The sequence below is a fragment of the Cebus imitator genome, unplaced genomic scaffold (assembly GCF_001604975.1).
Source record: "Cebus imitator isolate Cc_AM_T3 unplaced genomic scaffold, Cebus_imitator-1.0 Scaffold4, whole genome shotgun sequence".
Classification (NCBI taxonomy): domain Eukaryota; kingdom Metazoa; phylum Chordata; class Mammalia; order Primates; family Cebidae; genus Cebus; species Cebus imitator.
This window is the reverse complement of record NW_016107319.1, coordinates 6,080,905-6,100,136: the sequence shown is the minus strand read 5'-3', so window position 1 is coordinate 6,100,136 and position 19,232 is coordinate 6,080,905. Positions and strand designations below refer to the sequence as shown.

The following is a 19,232-nucleotide window of genomic DNA, read 5'->3' as shown; positions in this document are numbered from 1 at the left end:
AAATATTATTTTTTATCTTTTATAAATATATGATATTTTACATATTTGTGGGTTACATGTGCGTGTTTTTTACATCATAGAATGTGGAATGATCAAGTCAAGGTATTTGGGGTATACATCATCTGGAATATTTATTATTTCTATGTGTTGGTAACATTTCAAGTTCTCTCTTCTAGCTGCTTTGAAATAGACTATATATTGTGGATATCTATAGTCACTTAGTGAGCTATGGAACATTAGAACTTATTTCTTCTGTCTAATTGTAAGTTTGAACCATTCACCCACCTCTCTCCATTTACCCCTCCCACCCTCACAACTTTCCTAGCCTCTGGAAAATACCATTCTACTGTATCTCTATGGGATCAAATTTTTTAGATCCCACATGTGAATGAAAACATGCAAGATACTCTATTAAATAACAACGCTATATATATCAGCTGTAGTACTTAACATTATATATAAGTTTCTCATTAGTACTAAAATATTTGATACACATTCTAATTTCATTAGCTGGCCCACTTGTGCCCTGTACAGTCTTCCCCACCCCACTCCAGTACAGTTATAATCTAGGAAGACATTGCATTTGGTCTCATTTCTTTAGTCTCCTTCAGTCTGGAACATTCCCAGAGCCTTTCCTTGTCTTCTATGACACCCAAGTTTTTAAAGTATACAATTCTGATTTTTTACTAGAATGTTTTCATTTTGTGTCTTGTCAGATATTATGAATTGATTCAGATGTTGCATTCCTGGATGGAATACTGTATAGGTGAGCCTGTGTCCTTCTCACGGTATTATTTCTTGAGGCACATGACACTCATTTACCCCTCATTGGCATTGTAAACCCAGTCAAGTTGTTATATCCAATTAGTAACTGTAGAGTTACTAATTTTACCTTTGCAAATAATAAACAGTTTTCTGTAAGAAAACATTTTCGGGCCACACAAATATATTACTCCTTGTCAAAAGGATATTTTGATTTAGGATCGATCCATTGATGATTTTTCATCTGAACCAATCTTTACTGTGGTAGTTTACAAGATGGTAATTTTTGTAAAATAATGCTCATCCAGTTTGAGGCCTCTCTGACATTTAGCATTTGTCAACTATTGTTCCAATGTAAGCAGGAGCCTTCACTCCATTTATTATTTATTGATTGTTGACATGGACTCCTAGATTCCTATATTTTCTAGTTGTTGTGTTTTATTACTTTGGTGTTCACACTATCCCAGATTTAGAGGGAGCCCCTACAAATTGCCTCCTTTGTCCTTGTCACAGTCTTAATCTATTTGTTTGTTTGTTTGTTTGTTGAGATGGAGTTTCACTCTTGTTGCCCAGGCTGGAGCGCAGATGGGGTGATCTCGGCTCACTGCAACCTCTGCCTCCTGGGTTCAAGCGACTCAAGCCTCCCAAGTAGCAGAGATTACTGGTGCCCACCACCACGCCCAACTATTTTTTTGTATTTTTTAGTAAAGACAGGGTTTCACCATGTTGGCCCGTCCGGTCTTGAGCTCCTGACTGCAGGTGGTCCGCTTGCCTCAACCTCCCAAAGTGCTGGGCTTACAGGCTTGAGCCACAGTGCCCAGCCAGTCTCCTTTTTTTTTTTTAAAAAAAATTCACTTCCTTACTTGTGGTATAACAAGATGTTCTGGAGTCATCTTTTACCCTCCTCGTCCCATTTGTTTCAATTTGCTATTAGGTTCTTTCTCCTTCCTAACATTGTTGGTTTTTTTTTTTTTTTTTGAATACAGAAATTGTTGATATGTCTCCAAAAGTGTTACTCCTGCCTGCATCCCTGCCACCCTGTTCCCTTAATTCCTCATAATCAACTTGATCATTATTTATCATGGTTTATCTTTCCTGTGTTTCTTTTTGTAAGCAGCTATGAGTTTTTATTTCCCTTTAATCCTTACACATAAGGTTTCACATATATATGCTGCTCTGTATTTTGCATTTTTAATACCTCCCAGTTAATACCTCATATCAGTTCATATAATTCTTATACATTTAAAAAAAATTTTAATAGTTCCTTTTTAAATTTTGCAATACTTGTTAGATTTATAGAAGAACCGCAAAGATAGCGCAGAGAATCCCTATACACCCTACCGTGGGCTTCCTTTAATGTTAACCTCTTATATACCATAGTATATTTATCCAAACTAAGAACTTAACATTGATATAGTAATATTAGCTAAATATAATATTAAGTAGTACAATAATGCTAACTAAACTGCAGACTTTATCAGTTTTTAAATTCCATGTTATTTTCATTACATGATCCAGTCCAGGATCCCATGTTTCTTTTAGCTCCTCATTATTTTTTGCAGCCACATATTATGTGTGTATATAACATAGCTAATTCAGGCCACTCGCCTATTGGGGTACATTTAAGTAGTTTCCAGTGTTTCACAGCTATAAATAATGCTACATATATATTTTCATGCCTGTGTATTTTGGGGGTTGTATCTTTAGGGTAAACTCATAAAAGCAATATTGCCAGCTACCAGAAACAGTATTGCCAGAAACAAGATGTTTTGTTAATATTGCCAAATTCCCCTCCACAGGAGTTGATCATTTTACATTTCCACAGGCATATATTGGAGTACTTCCTTCCCCACAGCTTCTCCAGCAATGTGGATCATCAAGCTTTTGAGTTTATACCAATCTGACGGGGAGGGTTGTTTTAGTTTGTATTTGTTTCATTTATGAGAAGTTGAACATGTTTTCATGTTTGAGGGCTATTTTTTATATCTGTAAACTGCCCATGATTTTTGCTTATTTTTCTATAGGACTCCTAGTCTTCTCTTCAGTTCTTAAAAATTCTTTATATATAAAGGCCGTTGGCTCTTCATTGATGTTTGATGTAGGTACTTTCCCTCAGTTTGTCCTTTGTCTTCTGACTTGTTCATGATAATTATTGCCATGCAAAGTTTTAAATTTTTATTTAGTCAAAATTACCAATACTTTGAATTATAGCATCTGGATTTTTTTAGTAATTGTTAAAAAGCCTTTCACATCCAGGTTAAGGAGGAATTCTAAGTGGTTTCACAGAGTGCTTCTCATTAAAATTCCAAAGAATGCTCAATTTTATTTTTTCCATTTCATTAAACTTTACGTGAACATGTAATTTTATAACGTGAAAAGAAGTTTTAAAAACTACAAATAGAATCTCATTGCTTCTTAGAATCTGATATTTTTGAAAGAGAGAGCTGAATTTTAGCTGCACCGTAGAAAATTGATGCGGACTGAGCAGTCCAAAAGCTGATATAATTATATCAACCTCTTCCTCCACTCCCACCTATTACCTCTCAAAGTGAATGTTTTATCATGGCTTCAGGATTTGTGATTTAAGGGTCAACTGCATCCTTAGTAAAGAGATCAGAAAAGTAGTGGAAAAGTTTAAAATGGAACCTGGGGAGACATTGGCAAGGACCAGTTTGAAGATGAACCCTACCAGAATCATATCCAAGGAGGTGATGGCAGCTTCCAGATAGACAAGAAAGTCTTGCATAATGGCAAGCTGTGTTGTTGATAAAGCCAGATTTCATAGCATCGTCATTTCTCTTCTGAGTCATGTATCTGAATTTCTGGAAATGATGTGACTGGAAAGGGGGTAAGGGTTTGTAATTTGATCATGTGGGAGGGCTGGATGAAAGGTTCAGCCAGTTGGTGGAGAGGAGACACATCCAGGAGCGATTTGAGGTTCTCCGTTTCCTTGCACAGTCTTCTCTTACGAGCTAACATCTTTATGAAATTGGCAAAAATAAAGAGCTGTAGGGTCCAGGTGCGATGGCTCACGCCAGTTGTCCCAGCACCTTGGAAGGCCAAGGCGAGTGGTTCACTTGAGGTCAGGAGTTCAAGACTAGCCTGACCAATATGTGAAACTCTGTCTCTACAAAGAATACAAAAAATTAGCAGGGTGTGGTGGCATAAGCCTATAGTCCCAGCTGTTCAGGAGGCTGAGGTGGAAGGATGATCTGGACCGGGAGGGAGGTCAAGACTGCAGTGAGCCATGATTGTGTCACTACGCTCCAGCCTGGGCAACAGAATGAGACTCTGTCTCAGAAAAATAAAAAAAGAACTGTAGGAACAAACTAAAGCTTAGAAGTGACAATAACCAGGAGAAATAAATGAGTAAAACAAACAAGGACCAATTATGTCAAACAGCCATTTTCCTCACTGTTTGTATTATACCAAAAATGTCAGATTTAATTCCCCTGAAACCAATTATAAGGAGGGATTTGCTATTAATGCAGTTACGTGTGAAAGAATGTCATTCATGTGCAAATGAATGGTTTAAGCTTTCACATATTGTTTAATAATCAAGGGAACCAACACACTTGTTTTGAGACCTAATTAACTTTTATAAAGTATAAATGTAATGGTTAACTACAGATGCAACCGTAATCCAAGCACCATATGTAGCATTTTGTGTATTTCTTACTAGACTTCCTTTTTCTTAATTATTATAATTTTTTTTATTAGAGACCGAGTCTCACTATATTGCCCAGGCTGGTCTTGAACTCCTGGGCTCAAGCAATCCACCCACCTCAGCTTCCCCAAATGCTGAAGTACAGGCCTGAGCCACCATGGCCAGCCTCCACACTTCTAATATGCATATTGTCATAATAGTAGTCTCGTGTACGTACAATTTTGTTGTCTGCTTTTTTTCTTGACCATTATCTATAATATTGTTATATACTTTTTAGTTATTCTGTAATTGACTTTACCATTTCTGTCTTTCTAGAAGTCACCTTAGGTTCTAGGCTAGTGGGTGGCAGGCACAAATAAAAACCCCATTAATACTTTTGTTCAAACAGTATAACTTTACCCACAGCCTGTGCTTTTCCCCCTTTGGGATAGATTGCAAAATGTGGATGAATGAGTTAAGTAGTTTAAGTATTTTTAATAGGCCTTAGTAAATATTGTCAGTATATTAGAATTTTTGTGTGATTACACCATTGCTTACTTTCAGCATTTTGGTTGTTTAAATTGTTTTTCAAATATAGTAGGTAGAAGTTAAAGTCTTAATGTTTTGGTTTTGTCTTTGGCTATTACGAGGTTGAATATTTTTTCATGTTTGCTAAGTTAAATTTCTTCTTTTTGTAAATTAGCTGTCAGTTTTATTGCATATTTAAATTTATATTGAACATCTGATATAATAGGATTTTCCAAAGTCATGAGGAGCTGTTGCCTAGAACTGGAATGACCTATTTTATATTATGTCAAACCTGTAGAAAAACCTGTAGAACCTGGGAAGAAGCGATTCTACCCCCTTGTTCCATAATCTAGTCTACCTGGCTAAAAAATTATAGCCCACTAAGAAAAGGTTCTACATTCTAGATTACCTGTTTTCTTAGAGTTGGGAAAGTTGGGATTGTAGCCTTATGGAAACGATTAGCTTTACTGTTGAAATGAGTTGGCAAGGCCTTGTCTGTTGGTACTAGTATATTAGACCCTAGGGTGTTTCTGAGTGATGGTGTTGGCTGTATAGCCTCATAAATCCTCTCATATTTAAAAGCATTTTAGTTTTAAAATTTCAATGAGTATTCTAGAAATGTGGTATCTAATCTTCAGGTAGCATAGTTCTGCTCAAAATGTGTAGCTTTCATTTGGTTTGTTATATGTCACTCATCCTCACATTCCTCCTCATTTTGACTTTAGATAAGAGCGCTACTACAGTAGCCCAGGAGAACAGCACGCTAGCCCACTTAAGGGGGTCTCCAGGCTTACTATCAGTTGTTGGCCTTTGGGGATTGCCTGGGGGCCCAGCTGGTGCTATTAGTGAGTTCTCATTCAGTTACTTTTATGTACTCACTCATTTATTTAATCTTTCATTCATATACATTTTTTGATCCTCCTCTAAAGGCATTGACAACTTTGAAATGTCACATAGGCCATAGGTGCATTTGCCAACTGCGAAAGGCATTTTCCTTCCCTCTCCTCTTCTAAATTGACTTTTCCTTCCCACCCACAGATCCCATGCCCTCATGCTGCCTTCAGTTGTCTGAATTTCTTTTTTTAATTTTTTTTCTTAATTTTTAATTTTTTTTTCTTCCTTTATTGTGCTGGGATGAAATTCTTAAAGTAACACTACCAACACCTGCTTATCCCTAGAATATCCTGGGTCCAAAATTGAGCTCCCTCCTGGCCTTCATTGAGCTTAATGTCTTTGTTCTCTCGGTGGAGTCATATCAATAGTAATTAGGGGAAAATATCCTTCTTTTAGATATGTTTCCAGGGAAGCACATTGCTACTTCTATTGCTATCCATAATGCCCTCCATTATGACAGAGGAACAGAAGTCAGCAACTTGGTACCTAATTTTTTAAGCATTGCTAACTCCAAAACAATTTTAGATTTAGAAATCTGCAACTCTGAATTTTACAATAAAGACTGAGATATGGCCCATTAAGATACCTTTTATTTTGAAAAAACAACATGTATTCATTTAATAATAATATTGAACATCTTGTAAGTGCTAGATATTGGTGATTAAACTGTTCGAGACACTCTTTATCTTTGGAATTCATATTTAGTGGTAGAAGAACATATAAACACACTATTTCCCACCAACACGTAAATTAAGACAACCTAGATGTGAGAATGCTTAGAACTCAGTTGGAACTGGGCTGGTTTCACAGGGAACATGGTATTTATACTGGAGCTGGAACGATTGACTTGGGAAAATTGAGAACAAATTTTATGGGATAAGATTTAGTGCAGATTCTTTTCCCTTTCACTGACAGCCTGTGGAAGATTTTAAAGTGGGAATGCTACAGTCAGATCTGTTTCAGAAAGTGGCCACGTAAAATAAATTGGAATGTGGAGAGTGTTGCCGGGATGCTGGTTGGGAAACTGTTACATAGTAATTCCTGGACTGTGGGTGGTTTTCTGTTAGAAGAATAGGATGAAGACTTATCTTGGGGCTGTGTTTGCATAGTAAGCCCACCACTTGCCGTCATGGTTATTGTTTACATGCCTACTTTTAACTAGAGTTAGACAGTTACAGAGATTATGGAATACTGAAGCCGTTTCTCCTGCCATCCACCCAGCAGCATCACAACTACTGGCAACAGGGTGAAAGGTCTGCAGTGGAAATAAAATTCAGGAAATGATTTCAATACATAATGCAGAGAGAATCAACATTACTTAATGTGGGGGAAAAGAATCGTAGTTGAGAAAAGGCTCACAAGGAGGTGGGAATTAAACCAGACTTTGGGACTTGGTAGGAGTCATGAAACAGAACAGTCTAATTCTAGATTTTAGGCATGTGGGATGGGAGGACTAAAGCAAGAAGTTGGGAAAGCACAGAAATGACATGTTCAGGCCCCAAGGGTGCCTCAGGCTGGCTGGGGCACAGTTACTAATGGAACATTTGGGTCAGATGTAGTATAGTGAGAAAACGTTGCAGCATTGGTCGGATCCAAAAATGTGCATGGGTCTGGGCTACTCTGGGCACACTGCCTGTGGGTTACCCTGCTTCACAAGGAGCAGCCAGTCTGCAATACAAATTAAAATTAAAAAATTAAAGTATATATGATCTAGATATTTGGACTTTATATTGCTGGTGGTGGGAAACCATTCAGGATTTTGGTAAGAATTTTGTGGTCAAATCCACTTTAGGAAGATAAATGTGTACGGAGCATCAAGGATGCACTAGAAGCTTTAAGAGCCCAAAAGCAGGAATTCCAGGTATGAGGAGGCAGTTGCAATTTTCTATCCTTGGGATACAGAGGACTCAGTCATGTCAGTGAGAATCTGAGAAGTTGACAAAGGCTCCACAGATACACAGGGATGCAGTGGGAACCTGAACCCAAGACTTTCATGCTCTGAAGGTCATGCATTTTCCATGCTACCTTGAGATCAGAGAAAATGAAGATGAGGCAGGAGAGATTTGAGGATTACAAAGTCAAAGGTGGAATTCAAGGGAGCATTTTTCATCAAGAGTTATATGTAGAAGCCAATTTTCTGGGAATTGCGGAGGAACTGGGTAACAATGAAATGACTTCTCAAGTTATTATAATGATTGAACGGTAGATTAGGCTGGTCACTTGCTATGCAAATGTTTCATTTCCTGTCTAACTGTTGAAAAATCCTGTATCAATTTTTGCTCCCATATCCACCCCTTTTCTGCCCCGAAGACTACTTGTTCCTCTTCCATAGGCTCACCAGTGTTATTCATGGTCTTGAGACAGTGAACGTGTGGCCGAATGTCAGTGGGTCCAAGTGTCAATGTGGCCAAGTGTGTGGCCGACACAGTGACATGTGTTTGATCTTTCCTCTCTTGCTCATTCATGGTTAATTTTTATTAATCTTGCAGAAAGGTAGAAGTTGACTTTTGAGGCAACTCTACCATGATAAGCTTGGTAAAAACGCTAGGACTAACAAAATCTTTGTACCTCTTCATTTGTAAGGTAAAATTATGGGCTTCATTCCTAGTAAACTTTAAAATAAAATTAGCACCAATGAAAATAAAATCTATATTGTTATCTGAAAATATTTTAGTACACAAATACTACTTGTTAATTGGCTTAGAATTCGGGGGGTTGCCATTGAGGAGTGTTGTTTCATTTTTTTTTTTTTTAATTCTAGCCTTAGAAATATTTTCTTTGGCAATATGTACAGCCCTAGTTGTATTAATACCAGTTGTGTGCTTTGTGTTTTATCCTTTATTAGGGCATCATTGCAGAATACAACAAAATCAATGATGTGAAGGAAGATGATGACACGGAGAAGTTTAAAGAAGCCATTGTGAAATTCCATAGGCTGTTTGGGATGCCAGAGGAAGAGAAACTCGTAAACTACTACTCTTGTAGCTACTGGAAGGGGAAAGTCCCCCGTCAGGGCTGGATGTACCTCAGCATTAACCACCTTTGCTTTTATTCTTTTCTTATGGGAAGGGAAGGTAAGTCATCTAAAATTTCAGTAGGAAACTTGGGAAAGTCTACTGAGGTTTGCTTTGAACTCATAAACCACTTCAAAATATCAGAAATAAACCTGTAGTTATAACTAAGTCAACAGTAATTTTTGTTTTTACTACTTAAGTGAATTTAATTATTTTTCAGTTCAAAATGGTCACTGAGTAATAAAGACTCTCTAAAGGCATAATTAAATAGACATGCATTAAATCTATAATAATTTTGACCTCAGAATCCAGATGGCCCAGATTTATCTCTTAAAACAAACAAGCAAAACAAATATGGTTTATAAACTCAAAGGAGTTCAGCGGGATGGGAGAGTGGGGTTGTGAGCCTGCAATATCTTGAAAGGATTTTCAGGAATCAGACGTTGACCCAGCATTGTCCCTTGTGCGCAGCAAAACTGGTCATCAGGTGGGTAGACATCACTCAGCTGGAGAAGAATGCCACCCTGCTTCTGCCTGACGTGATCAAAGTGAGCACACGGTCCAGTGAGCATTTCTTCTCTGTATTCCTCAACATCAACGAGACCTTCAAGTTAATGGAGCAGCTTGCCAACATAGCCATGAGGCAACTCTTAGACAACGAGGGATTTGAACAAGATAGATCCCTGCCCAAACTCAAAAAGAAATCGCCTAAAAAAGTGTCTGCTCTAAAACGGTGGGTAATAAACCTTGAGTCTTCTGGACTTTAGAAAAGAGAAACTCATCCATTCATTTATTCAGTGTAGCCTTTTCTGGCCAACTTCAAGGGTTCTGAACACTTTTCTGTGTATAGATACAAATCTAAAAAAGAGTAGCTGAGGCGCTACCAGTTAAGAAAGTGAGACAGACATGATCTGCTCCAGCACAAGGCAGTGGGCACTCTTCTGGTCCTATGAACAGAGTGCTGTGGGTGCACACGTCAGAAGTGGTAGCCTTAGCCCAGGTCAGGGAGTGAGTGGGTAAGAAAGGCCTCTCAGTGGAGGCTGCTTTGAGCTGGGCTCTGAAGAGTTGGTAGATGTTACCTGTGCAGGTACATATCCATGTCTGGACATTTCAGGCAGAGGGAAGATGATGATGGGGGAAGCACAAGGAAAAACACAGGAAGAAGTAACTTCATCGCATGGCTAGGAGGTAGCAGAGCATGGGATGAGGAGAGGCTATGGAGAAGCCTCAAAGTCTGAGTGTGAGAGCAGAGCTAGAGAGAGGGTGATGGAAAGTTGATGCCCTGTGTGCCTGGAATTACCCTTCATCAACTCGGGGAATGAGAGAGGGAAGAGCATGTCCAAGGGATACGATAGCACAGTTTTGATTATGCTGAATTGAGGTGCCTGTAGCTCGTCTAATTGGAGATCAGTCCAGTGAGATATACGAAATTGGAAATCATTAGTGTACATTTGGTAGTTGAAATCTGACAAGAGGTCTTTGTAATTAAGATGTCTTTGGTGATTTGAGATATGTTTCAAAAGAGCAGTGTAAGATAGATCCTGCTACTGCAGTGGATCGAATAACAAAGACAAGGAAAGGGAATTAGGCAAATACAGACTTCTTTTTCAAGAAATTCTGTGACAAATGAGGGGGGTTGCTTTTTTTTTTTTTTTTTTTTTTTTCCTAGAATGAAAAACATTCGAACATAGTATCAAATCAAGGAGGCAGATGGGAAGAGTATTTTGGTGAGGGGTAGGTGTGGGGACAGTAAGGGACATAAAGCTGTAAGAGAAATGGATAATTTGAAAAGTGATATTTTGTAGAGGAGTATGGAAAGGATGCTTTATGTGTCCTGATATAATACCTCTTCCTTTGGAATGGAGAGGAAGTAAGAAGGTAAGGATGGAGGTGATTTTGGAGACAGAAGGGAGGGAATTGGAGGGAGCTTCTGCATCATGGCCCTTCTTTGTCTATGACATCAGAAACTAGACCATCAAGATACTGAGGTTAGGTAGAAGCTTAAGGGGAGAGGTTTAAACAACTGATATGATGAGCAAGAACAAATAACTCATTAGAGAAAAGATTGTAGTTAATAGAAGCCCCAGCTAAGGTCGGAAGCCATAGTTGCCAAAGGTGAGTTGTTCCTGTCTCTTTTCATGCAGTTTTGTTGTCGATTTAGGGTGGACAGTGATGCTCAGTGGATTCATGTGGCTGGTTTGCATTCTCATTAGGTCTTAAAAGATAAGGCCCCCAGAGTGGTTTTGGATAAGAGTGAATATAATGACCTCTTGAGAGCATATTGCATTTCCGTAGAAAGGGGAGGAGCTTCCTGTTCAGGCCTATTTTTCCTAAGATTCTTTAACATTTACAGACATTTTTTGTAAGTGACTATGCAAGGGACTGAAATATAGTAGGATAACTTTATTATGCTTTTGGATCATTAGGTTGGTGTTAACTCCAGCATAAAGAAGGCTGAGAAGGCAGGGACGAGTCTAGCAAGATTGAGGGGAAAAATGAGCTGGGGCAACTTCCATTGCTGTATAATTTAGAAGGTATAGAAACATTTTCTTATGTAAATTATAATTATCGCTTTCCAGTGACCTTGATGCCAGGGCAAAGAGTGAGCGATACCGTGCACTTTTTCGGCTGCCCAAAGATGAAAAATTAGATGGCCACACAGACTGTACCCTCTGGACTCCATTTAACAAAATGCACATTTTGGGGCAGATGTTTGTGTCCACAAATTACATCTGTTTTACCAGCAAGGAGGAGAACTTATGTAGCCTCATTATCCCACTCCGAGAGGTAAGTGTCTGATAAAAATTGATACGTTTCATTTGTAATACCTTTCTGGGTGAGCCAGGAATAATTTTTTTTTTACCAACAGTTGGTTGACTTTTGAACACAGATGCATGTTCATGCATCTTTGGTGGCACCTATACTCTTTTGTTTGTTGTCACTGCTGTGACTCTGGGATCAGTGAGAGCTCTTCTTCCAGAGCAGTGTGGGTTTTTAAATGTAGATTTTATTTTTATTTCTTTTTTTTTTTTTNAGCTCTGGATCCTAGGAGACATATTTATATCTGATTTTTGCATGTTTTTGTTTTATTTTGTTTTTTGGAGACAGTCTCACTTTGTCATCCAAGTTGGAGTGCAGTGGCATGATCTCACTGCAACCTCTGCCTCCCAGGTTTAAGAAATTCCCCTGCCTCAGCCTCCTGAATAGCTGGAATTACAGGCACCCACCACTATGCCCGGCTAATTTTTGTATTTTTAGTAGAGATAGGATTTCACTGTGTTGGCCAGGCTGGTCTTGAACTCCTGGCCTCAGGTAATCCATCCATGTTGGCCTTCCAAAGTGCTGAGATTACAGACATGAGCCACTGCATCTGGCCTAAATGGAGGTTTTATTATAATTCAGGCTTGATGAGGCCAGCAATCAGGGGATGAATGCTATTGAAATGGTTTGTTTTATGCACAGACCCTGCAATGCAAGGTTATGCCACACTGTGTGCTGGACCATATGTGGAGACACCATGGTCAGAGGAGGCAGGAGGGAAAGAAAATGTGGACAAAATCCTTTATGTGATTTCCAGGGAAGAAATGGGATATACTAAGTAAACAGGCTTAGGCTTGGATAGTTTGAACAATTTTAGTGGGCTCTGGGGCATAGGGTAGTCCCTAATTGTCCCTAGGTTAAAAAGGGCAGGGAAAGACTATCCTTGAGTATGAGCATTCAATGAAGTGGTTGGGGTGTGGGCTCCATATTGGTTGATTTGCTTTGAAAGCAATTTTCTAGAAATTGGCTAGGCCTGGGTAGAGTAATTCATCCAGGGTCAGCAAGGCCTCAAGATGTCAAGCATCAAATACAGAAACTAGGAAACATGGTTATTGTACCTGGCTCACAGTCTGGGGTCATTCTGTTCTAAAGGAGACAGTCTAGGTTGTGAGTCAGAAAGCCACCTGTTTGTTCGGCTCTGCTCTGCTGATTTCCCGCATTAGAACCATCATGCTGCTGGTCACAATGGCAGATTCTTGAGCACATCCCAGAGCTTCTGAATCTGTATCTCTCCAAGTTTTAGATCTCTGTTTTAATAAATTTACAGGCCAATTCTTATGCACAGTAAAGTCTAAGAAACATTATTATCGTTCTGGGCTGGAGGTGGGTTCCATCCTAACTCCGGGATGATAGCTTACTCTGGTACTTGTCTGGAAGCTTTGTTGTGAGGTTTGGAGTCAGCAAAGACCCCAGGTTAGGATGTCAGAGAAAGGGCAATGCAGGGGCCAGCAGCCCTGCAGTTTCTAACCTGACAACTTCTAACCTGACAACTTCCAACCTACCTGGTCCTTTCTGGAAACTAAGGTGGCCAGAAGCTTTAGACATTCGATCAGGATTGTCCCCTTGCTAACATCCCTTTAGCAAAGGATTCAAGTTCCTGTCTCCCTTACTTTTTTCTTTTTCAAATTACTTCAGCACAGTTTTTCTTATTTTGTTGTTTTAAGGGTAATATATCTATACGTCCTTTCATTGAATAAACGTTTAATTAAATGAGGGAAAAAAAGAGTAATATATTTTTATCACAGAATTTGTAAAAGTATAGACAAACAAAAAGAAAAAAGTCCCCCCAGTTCCACTATTCAGAGGAATATTAACATTCTGTTGTACAGCTTTCTAGTTTTGTTCTCTGCATTGCTGTGTATATGTCATTTATGTAATTTAGATGTAGAACACTTCATAGGGAATTTTTAGTTTTACTTATTTCCTTTAACTTTGAGTATATCTTAAACTGTCCTTCAAATCATTAAATATTCTTCTATAGGCCAGGTGTGGTAGCTCATACCTGTAATCCCAGAACTTTCAGAAGCTGAGACAGGAGGATTGCTTGAGGCCAGGAGTTCAAAGACCAGCCTAGGCAACATAGCAAGACCGCATCTCTACAAAAAAATTAAAAATTAAATAAAAATTAGCTGGACATGATGATGTGTGCCTGTAGTCTTAGCTGCTTGAGAGGCTGAAGTGGAAGGATCACTTGAGCCCAAGAGTTTGAGATCACAGTGAGCTGTGATTGAACCTCTGCACTCCAGCCTGGGTGACAGAGCAAGACCTTATCTCTAAAAAATAAGAAATTTAAATACACACACACACATATATTCTTCTACAATGTAATTTTTTTTAAGAGGTAGGGGTCTTGCTTGTTGCCCAGGCTAGACCTGAACTCCTAGGCTCAAATGAGCCTCCCCCCTTAGCTCCATTAGTAGCTGGGATTACAGTCATACACTATCACATCCAGCTCATAATTAAATTTTTTATACATGCAGTTTATTCTGTAAAGTGTATACACATAGCTTATTCATTCAGTTACCTGTGGTTGGGCCTTTTTGTTGCTTCTAGTTTTCTCCAAAACATATGTATAATTTCCCTTAAGTTGTAAATTGCAAGCAGAAGTCAAACTGCTGCATCAAAAAGAGTGAAAAATGTTAGGCTGCTGACAAGCCGAGCTCTCCTTGTTATAGGATCGGCTCACTGGAGTTGTAACACATTTTGAGGTCAGGATGTGTTGTGGGTAAATTCTGACAGGAATAATGTAACCGTTTACATTTGACTATGAAATGCATTTTGTAAGTTTTTCCACCAAATTTTTACCTTCTTAGTCATTTTTGCTATAGGATGTTACTAAATATAATTTTCTTTGCCTAATTCTGAACGTAATTTTCTTCAAGTGCTACCCAAATGCAGTAAAGCAGCATTACCTATACCAGCTTGGGAAACCAATTCTGGGATTAAGAATACCATGAATATGCTATTTATGAATCTGAATGAGTCATCACTCTCAGTTTATCCAGAGGGAAATGAGGAGCAGAGAGGGTCTGGAAGCTGCTGTCAAGGCATCTGCTGTCCTGCTGGTCCTTCTGGTTACCACCTCCCGGCTGTTGGGGCCAGCTAGCTCTGTTTACGTTTTAGTGTGATTTAGAGATCACTGTTGAGATCTCAGGGGAATTGAGAGAATGATGATTAATATTCTCAGCCTCTCTTTGCTTACTAGTTTTCTCTAGTAGAGCCGAGATAATAATAAATATGACTATATTTTTCAGGGTAAATCAGAAGAGAGGCAATCTGCAGAGGTAGCATTTAGAAATCAAGCTTGTTTTGGTTGGAAGATGCAGCTTTAAAGAAGCGCTCAGTGAGACAGCAGTTGCCTTTTCTTTGAACTGATGACTCTGAGACATATTAATGGTAGAGCCCCACCCCAACTAATGGAAGAAGCGAAAGACTTAATGTAATTTTTATTACCTTTATGTAATGATGGTGTCAGAAAAGCAATGGGGCTGCTTCCACCATTCGTGTGGGATCTGAGTGGAGAGTGCCCTCCACGTGAGCTGGGTACTTTTCAGAACTGAGTCAGGCTGCTTGACCTCCCTGGGAATATTACATCCTACATGGAATGCCCACTTCAGGATTGTGTAGACCAAGAATTGTTTCATTTAATTTTTTTATAAATCAGCTGAAATATTGACTGGAGGTTTTTAACATACATTCTACATATTGACTTAAGGTAGACCCAGTCAATAGACGTTAAGCATTTACCCAGGATCATGTTGATATATATTGTGAAGAAATTACTGAGCCAGCAAGAGAAGGAAGTTTTGTTTTGTTTTTTTTAGATACAGGGTCTCACACAGTCATCCAAGCTAATGTGCAGTGGTTCAATCTTGGCTCACTATAGCCTCCTCTTCTACCTCCTGGGATCAAGTGATTCTCCTGCCTCAGCCACCCAAGTAGCTGGAATAATGGGCGTGTGCCACCACACACGGCTAATTTTTATATTCTTAGTAGAGACAAGGTTTCATCATGTTGGCCAGGCCAATCTTGAACTCCTGAGCTCAAGTGATCTGACCACTTCAGACTCCCAAAGTGCTGGGGTTACAGGCATGAGCCATGTGCCACCCTTTTTTTCATTCATAAATTACTTTCCAATGTTTCATATTAAACACCAAGACTTGATTAAGTTGCAGTCTCTTTTACAACTCCAGTTGGTAATGAAAATATGTCTCGTTATTTTGTAGAAGACCGTAACGTAACTGTTTTCCTTTCCTGGTGGCGGGAGCTTATGTGATAGAGTCCTGCTAGAACTCATTTATCAATGAGAAACACTTTCTAAGCCTTGTGAGTGTTTATATGTTTTATGTGGGAGCTTTCTTCTTTCTATGTACAAGATCCAGCTAGATAAAGGAATTTTTCACTTTGACTTTATCAAGATCCACATAGCTATCTGCATGTTAGACACATAATTTAACCTTGCCAGTTTCCATTTATCCCAGACACCTCATGACCAAAAGCGCCAGTCAAAATGTGATGTGAGAAAGGGGGCTTTTGTGGATTTTAAAAAAACAAATATTCTTTAATACATGCCTTAAGTGTTATGGGAAAATTCTTTTCATGAAAAGGAGGTATTTTTCTCCTTTAGCATTTATTGCATTAGAAAGAAAATCCTTATGTGCAACTTCAGGTGTCACAGAAGATTCCTTTAAAAACCTATAAATATATATTTAATATTCTATATGTTTAATATAATTTATATTTGTATATGTCATATATTAATAAATATATTTAATATATGTTAAAGGAATCTTATATATACTGTAATACATATATTCTGAAAACAGAAGTCAGGTTCTACAGTTTTTCCCTTTATAGACCCCAGGCAGACCGATTTTTTGAGGCATGCAAGAGTTTTTTAGGCACTTCAATAGGTTACTTAGTCTTCAGTAGGGAAAACGTTTCTAAAGTTCTACTTTGGAGGAAATATATTTCACATGAAAATGCTAATGAACAGATTAAAGTTTAACCTATCTAGACTGCTTGCACGTAGAAATGAAGAGGAGGAAAAAGGCTGTAAGTATATTGTCAGAGCTGCTGCAAGTAAACCATTTTTCTAGTGCTTGCCTTGAGATTTGTTTTCTAATGCACTAAAAAGTTTTAATGCATTTATCTTAGTTTCCAGTTGATGAAAACCCTATTATAAATCACTCATATATGTCTTCATTTTAGAGCTAAAACAGATGTCTTCCTTTCCTTTCATTTCCCCAATGTGGTAGGCTTCAGCACACACACATGCACGCACACACATACGGTCTGGTAGTTCAGATAGGGTTGCAGTTAAGCTGTTTACATCATGTCTGTTTGGAATAGACCCTTTAAAACTTTGCAGGGGTAGAAGATGAAGGCTGAAAAGCCCTAGAGTATAAATGAAATATTTGAAGCATTCGTGGTGTTTCGAAAACCATCCCAACATTAAGCTTGGTATAAGGAACCAGTATCATGGGTGATTTTCTGTCTCTTATGGCTGATGAAGCAGGTAGGAGCCCTCTCTCTTATGGCTCCACGAAATTTTAATGAAAATCAAATAATTTCTTCATAGCAAGGTTTCTCGACCTTGGAGCTATTGACATTTTGGGACAGGCTTACTTTGGGGTGGGTGGGATGACGGGGCTGTCCTGTGTACCATAGAATGTTTAGCAGCATCCCTGGATGCTACTAGCAGATGCCAGTAGCATCCCTCCACTTGTGACACCCCAAAATGCCTTCACATATTGCCAGATGTCTCCTGAGAGGAAAAAACAGTCCTAATTTTGAACCACTGATTTAGAAAAACCAGCAAGGTGATTCCAGTTTTAGTATAAGCTCCAGTTTGATTGTTTTGAGCTGTTTTATTTTACTGGCACAGAGTCAGAGTCTCAGTTTTGCCTTAATAAAATGTAGGTGGTGTCTACAGAATAACAAATGTGCCACATTCTTTCTTTAGTGCTGCTCATAGGCTGCTGCTGTTGGGTAATTCTTAGAAAATAATGTTCTTTGTTTCCCATTTATTTTCAGGTGACAATTGTGGAAAAGGCAGACAGCTCCAGTGTGCTCCCTAGTCCCTTATCCATTAGCACCCGAAACAGGATGACCTTCCTATTTGCCAACTTGAAAGATAGAGACTTTCTAGTGCAGAGGATCTCAGATTTTCTGCAACAGACGACTTCCAAAATATATTCTGACAAGGAGTTTGCAGGGAGCTACAACAGTTCAGATGACGAGGTCTGTGGATGACACCTGAAAGTGTTTCTGGTTTATCCTGTTCCTATGCCCAAGTGTGTTCATTTCCTTGCCCATTTTGTTTAATCTTTAGGCTTTGCATCTGATGCCTGGAGCAATATCTCATTTAAATCTCAAGGACTTTGTATTTGGGGTCATAGATTTAGAAGGAATCTTATAGATCACCTGGAATAACACTTTTATAGTTGAAAAAATTCATAAGGAATCTGTTCTAGTTACATAGCAAGTGACTCAGGTCCGTATAGTGACATTGTCGAGAATGGTAGGGAGGTCATTAAATAAAGTCTCCAACCTGAAATACGGCATCATTATGATTATTTTATTATGATAAAATACATATTGGGTCCCTGTGGACTTCTTTCCTGGACCAACATTCAGGTAAACTGGAGCCCTGAAGATAGATAACTAGCTGAATAGTTAGAAGTTACTGGCATATGAAACATGTTTTGAAGGTGGTAAGCTCACACATAACATCCCTGTCCCCATTCACCTGCTCCAAGCTTATGTGGGCATTTTTGAGGCACCAGAAACTCAATGGGGCAATGAGGCAGCCAAAGCTGTTGATTGAACCATGGCATGCTTTGCCTACATGCAAATCAGAGAGACAAATGGCAAAACATTTTGCTGCAAATATGCATCTAAAACATGAAGATTCAGAAACTTGTGAGCATTGAAGTGCTGCGGCCTGGGACCCAGCCTCCTGTCTAATCCCTGCCAAAATAATGGCTTGCTGCTTTTCTCCTGTTTCTTTGCATAGCAAGAAACATCGTGGGAAAAAATGATGTAGCTTTTGATAACCATACAGAAGACACTGAAGAAGTAGGTTCTTATTGCCCATGTCCTCCCAATTTCTTGTTCCTCTCTGCATTGACAGGTGTATTCTCGACCCAGCAGCCTCGTCTCCTCCAGCCCCCAGAGAAGCACGAGCTCTGATGCTGATGGAGAGCGCCAGTTTAACCTAAACGGCAACAGCGTCCCCACAGCCACGCAAACCCTGATGACCATGTATCGGCGGCGGTCTCCCGAGGAGTTCAACCCGAAATTGGTGGGTGCCTCTCACTTTTCCCTGAAACGCTGTAGATTTGAACAATGCCATTAAAAATGTTTATTTTTACTATAAATTCACATACGCCTATGTAAATGGAGATTTTTCTTTTCTTTTTTCTTTTTCTTTCTTTTTTTTTTTTTTTGAGACACAGTTTTGCCCTTGTTGCCCAGGCTGGAATGCAATGGCATGATCTTGGCTCACCACAACCTCCACCTCCCAGATTCAAGCAATTCTCCTACCTTAGCCTCCTGAGTAGCTG

At 39.0% G+C, this 19,232-nt stretch overlaps 1 protein-coding gene across 2 annotated transcripts in view; it reads left to right on the top strand.

The window, feature by feature from the left end:
- Positions 1–19,232, top strand: part of TBC1D9 (TBC1 domain family member 9) — a 141,287-nt gene that overhangs the window by 74,503 nt on the left and 47,552 nt on the right. The window contains exons 1-6 of one of the 2 annotated variants that reach the window (XM_017534302.2): positions 749–766; positions 8,676–8,904; positions 9,316–9,577; positions 11,424–11,631; positions 17,701–17,907; positions 18,800–18,970. In XM_017534302.2, coding sequence (XP_017389791.1) covers positions 8,775–8,904; positions 9,316–9,577; positions 11,424–11,631; positions 17,701–17,907; positions 18,800–18,970 — 978 coding nt within the window. In that variant the 5' untranslated portion in view covers positions 749–766; positions 8,676–8,774. Of the gene's footprint in view, positions 1–748; positions 767–8,675; positions 8,905–9,315; positions 9,578–11,423; positions 11,632–17,700; positions 17,908–18,799; positions 18,971–19,232 lie in introns of those variants that run through there. The other variant, XM_017534291.2, reaches the window with a different exon arrangement.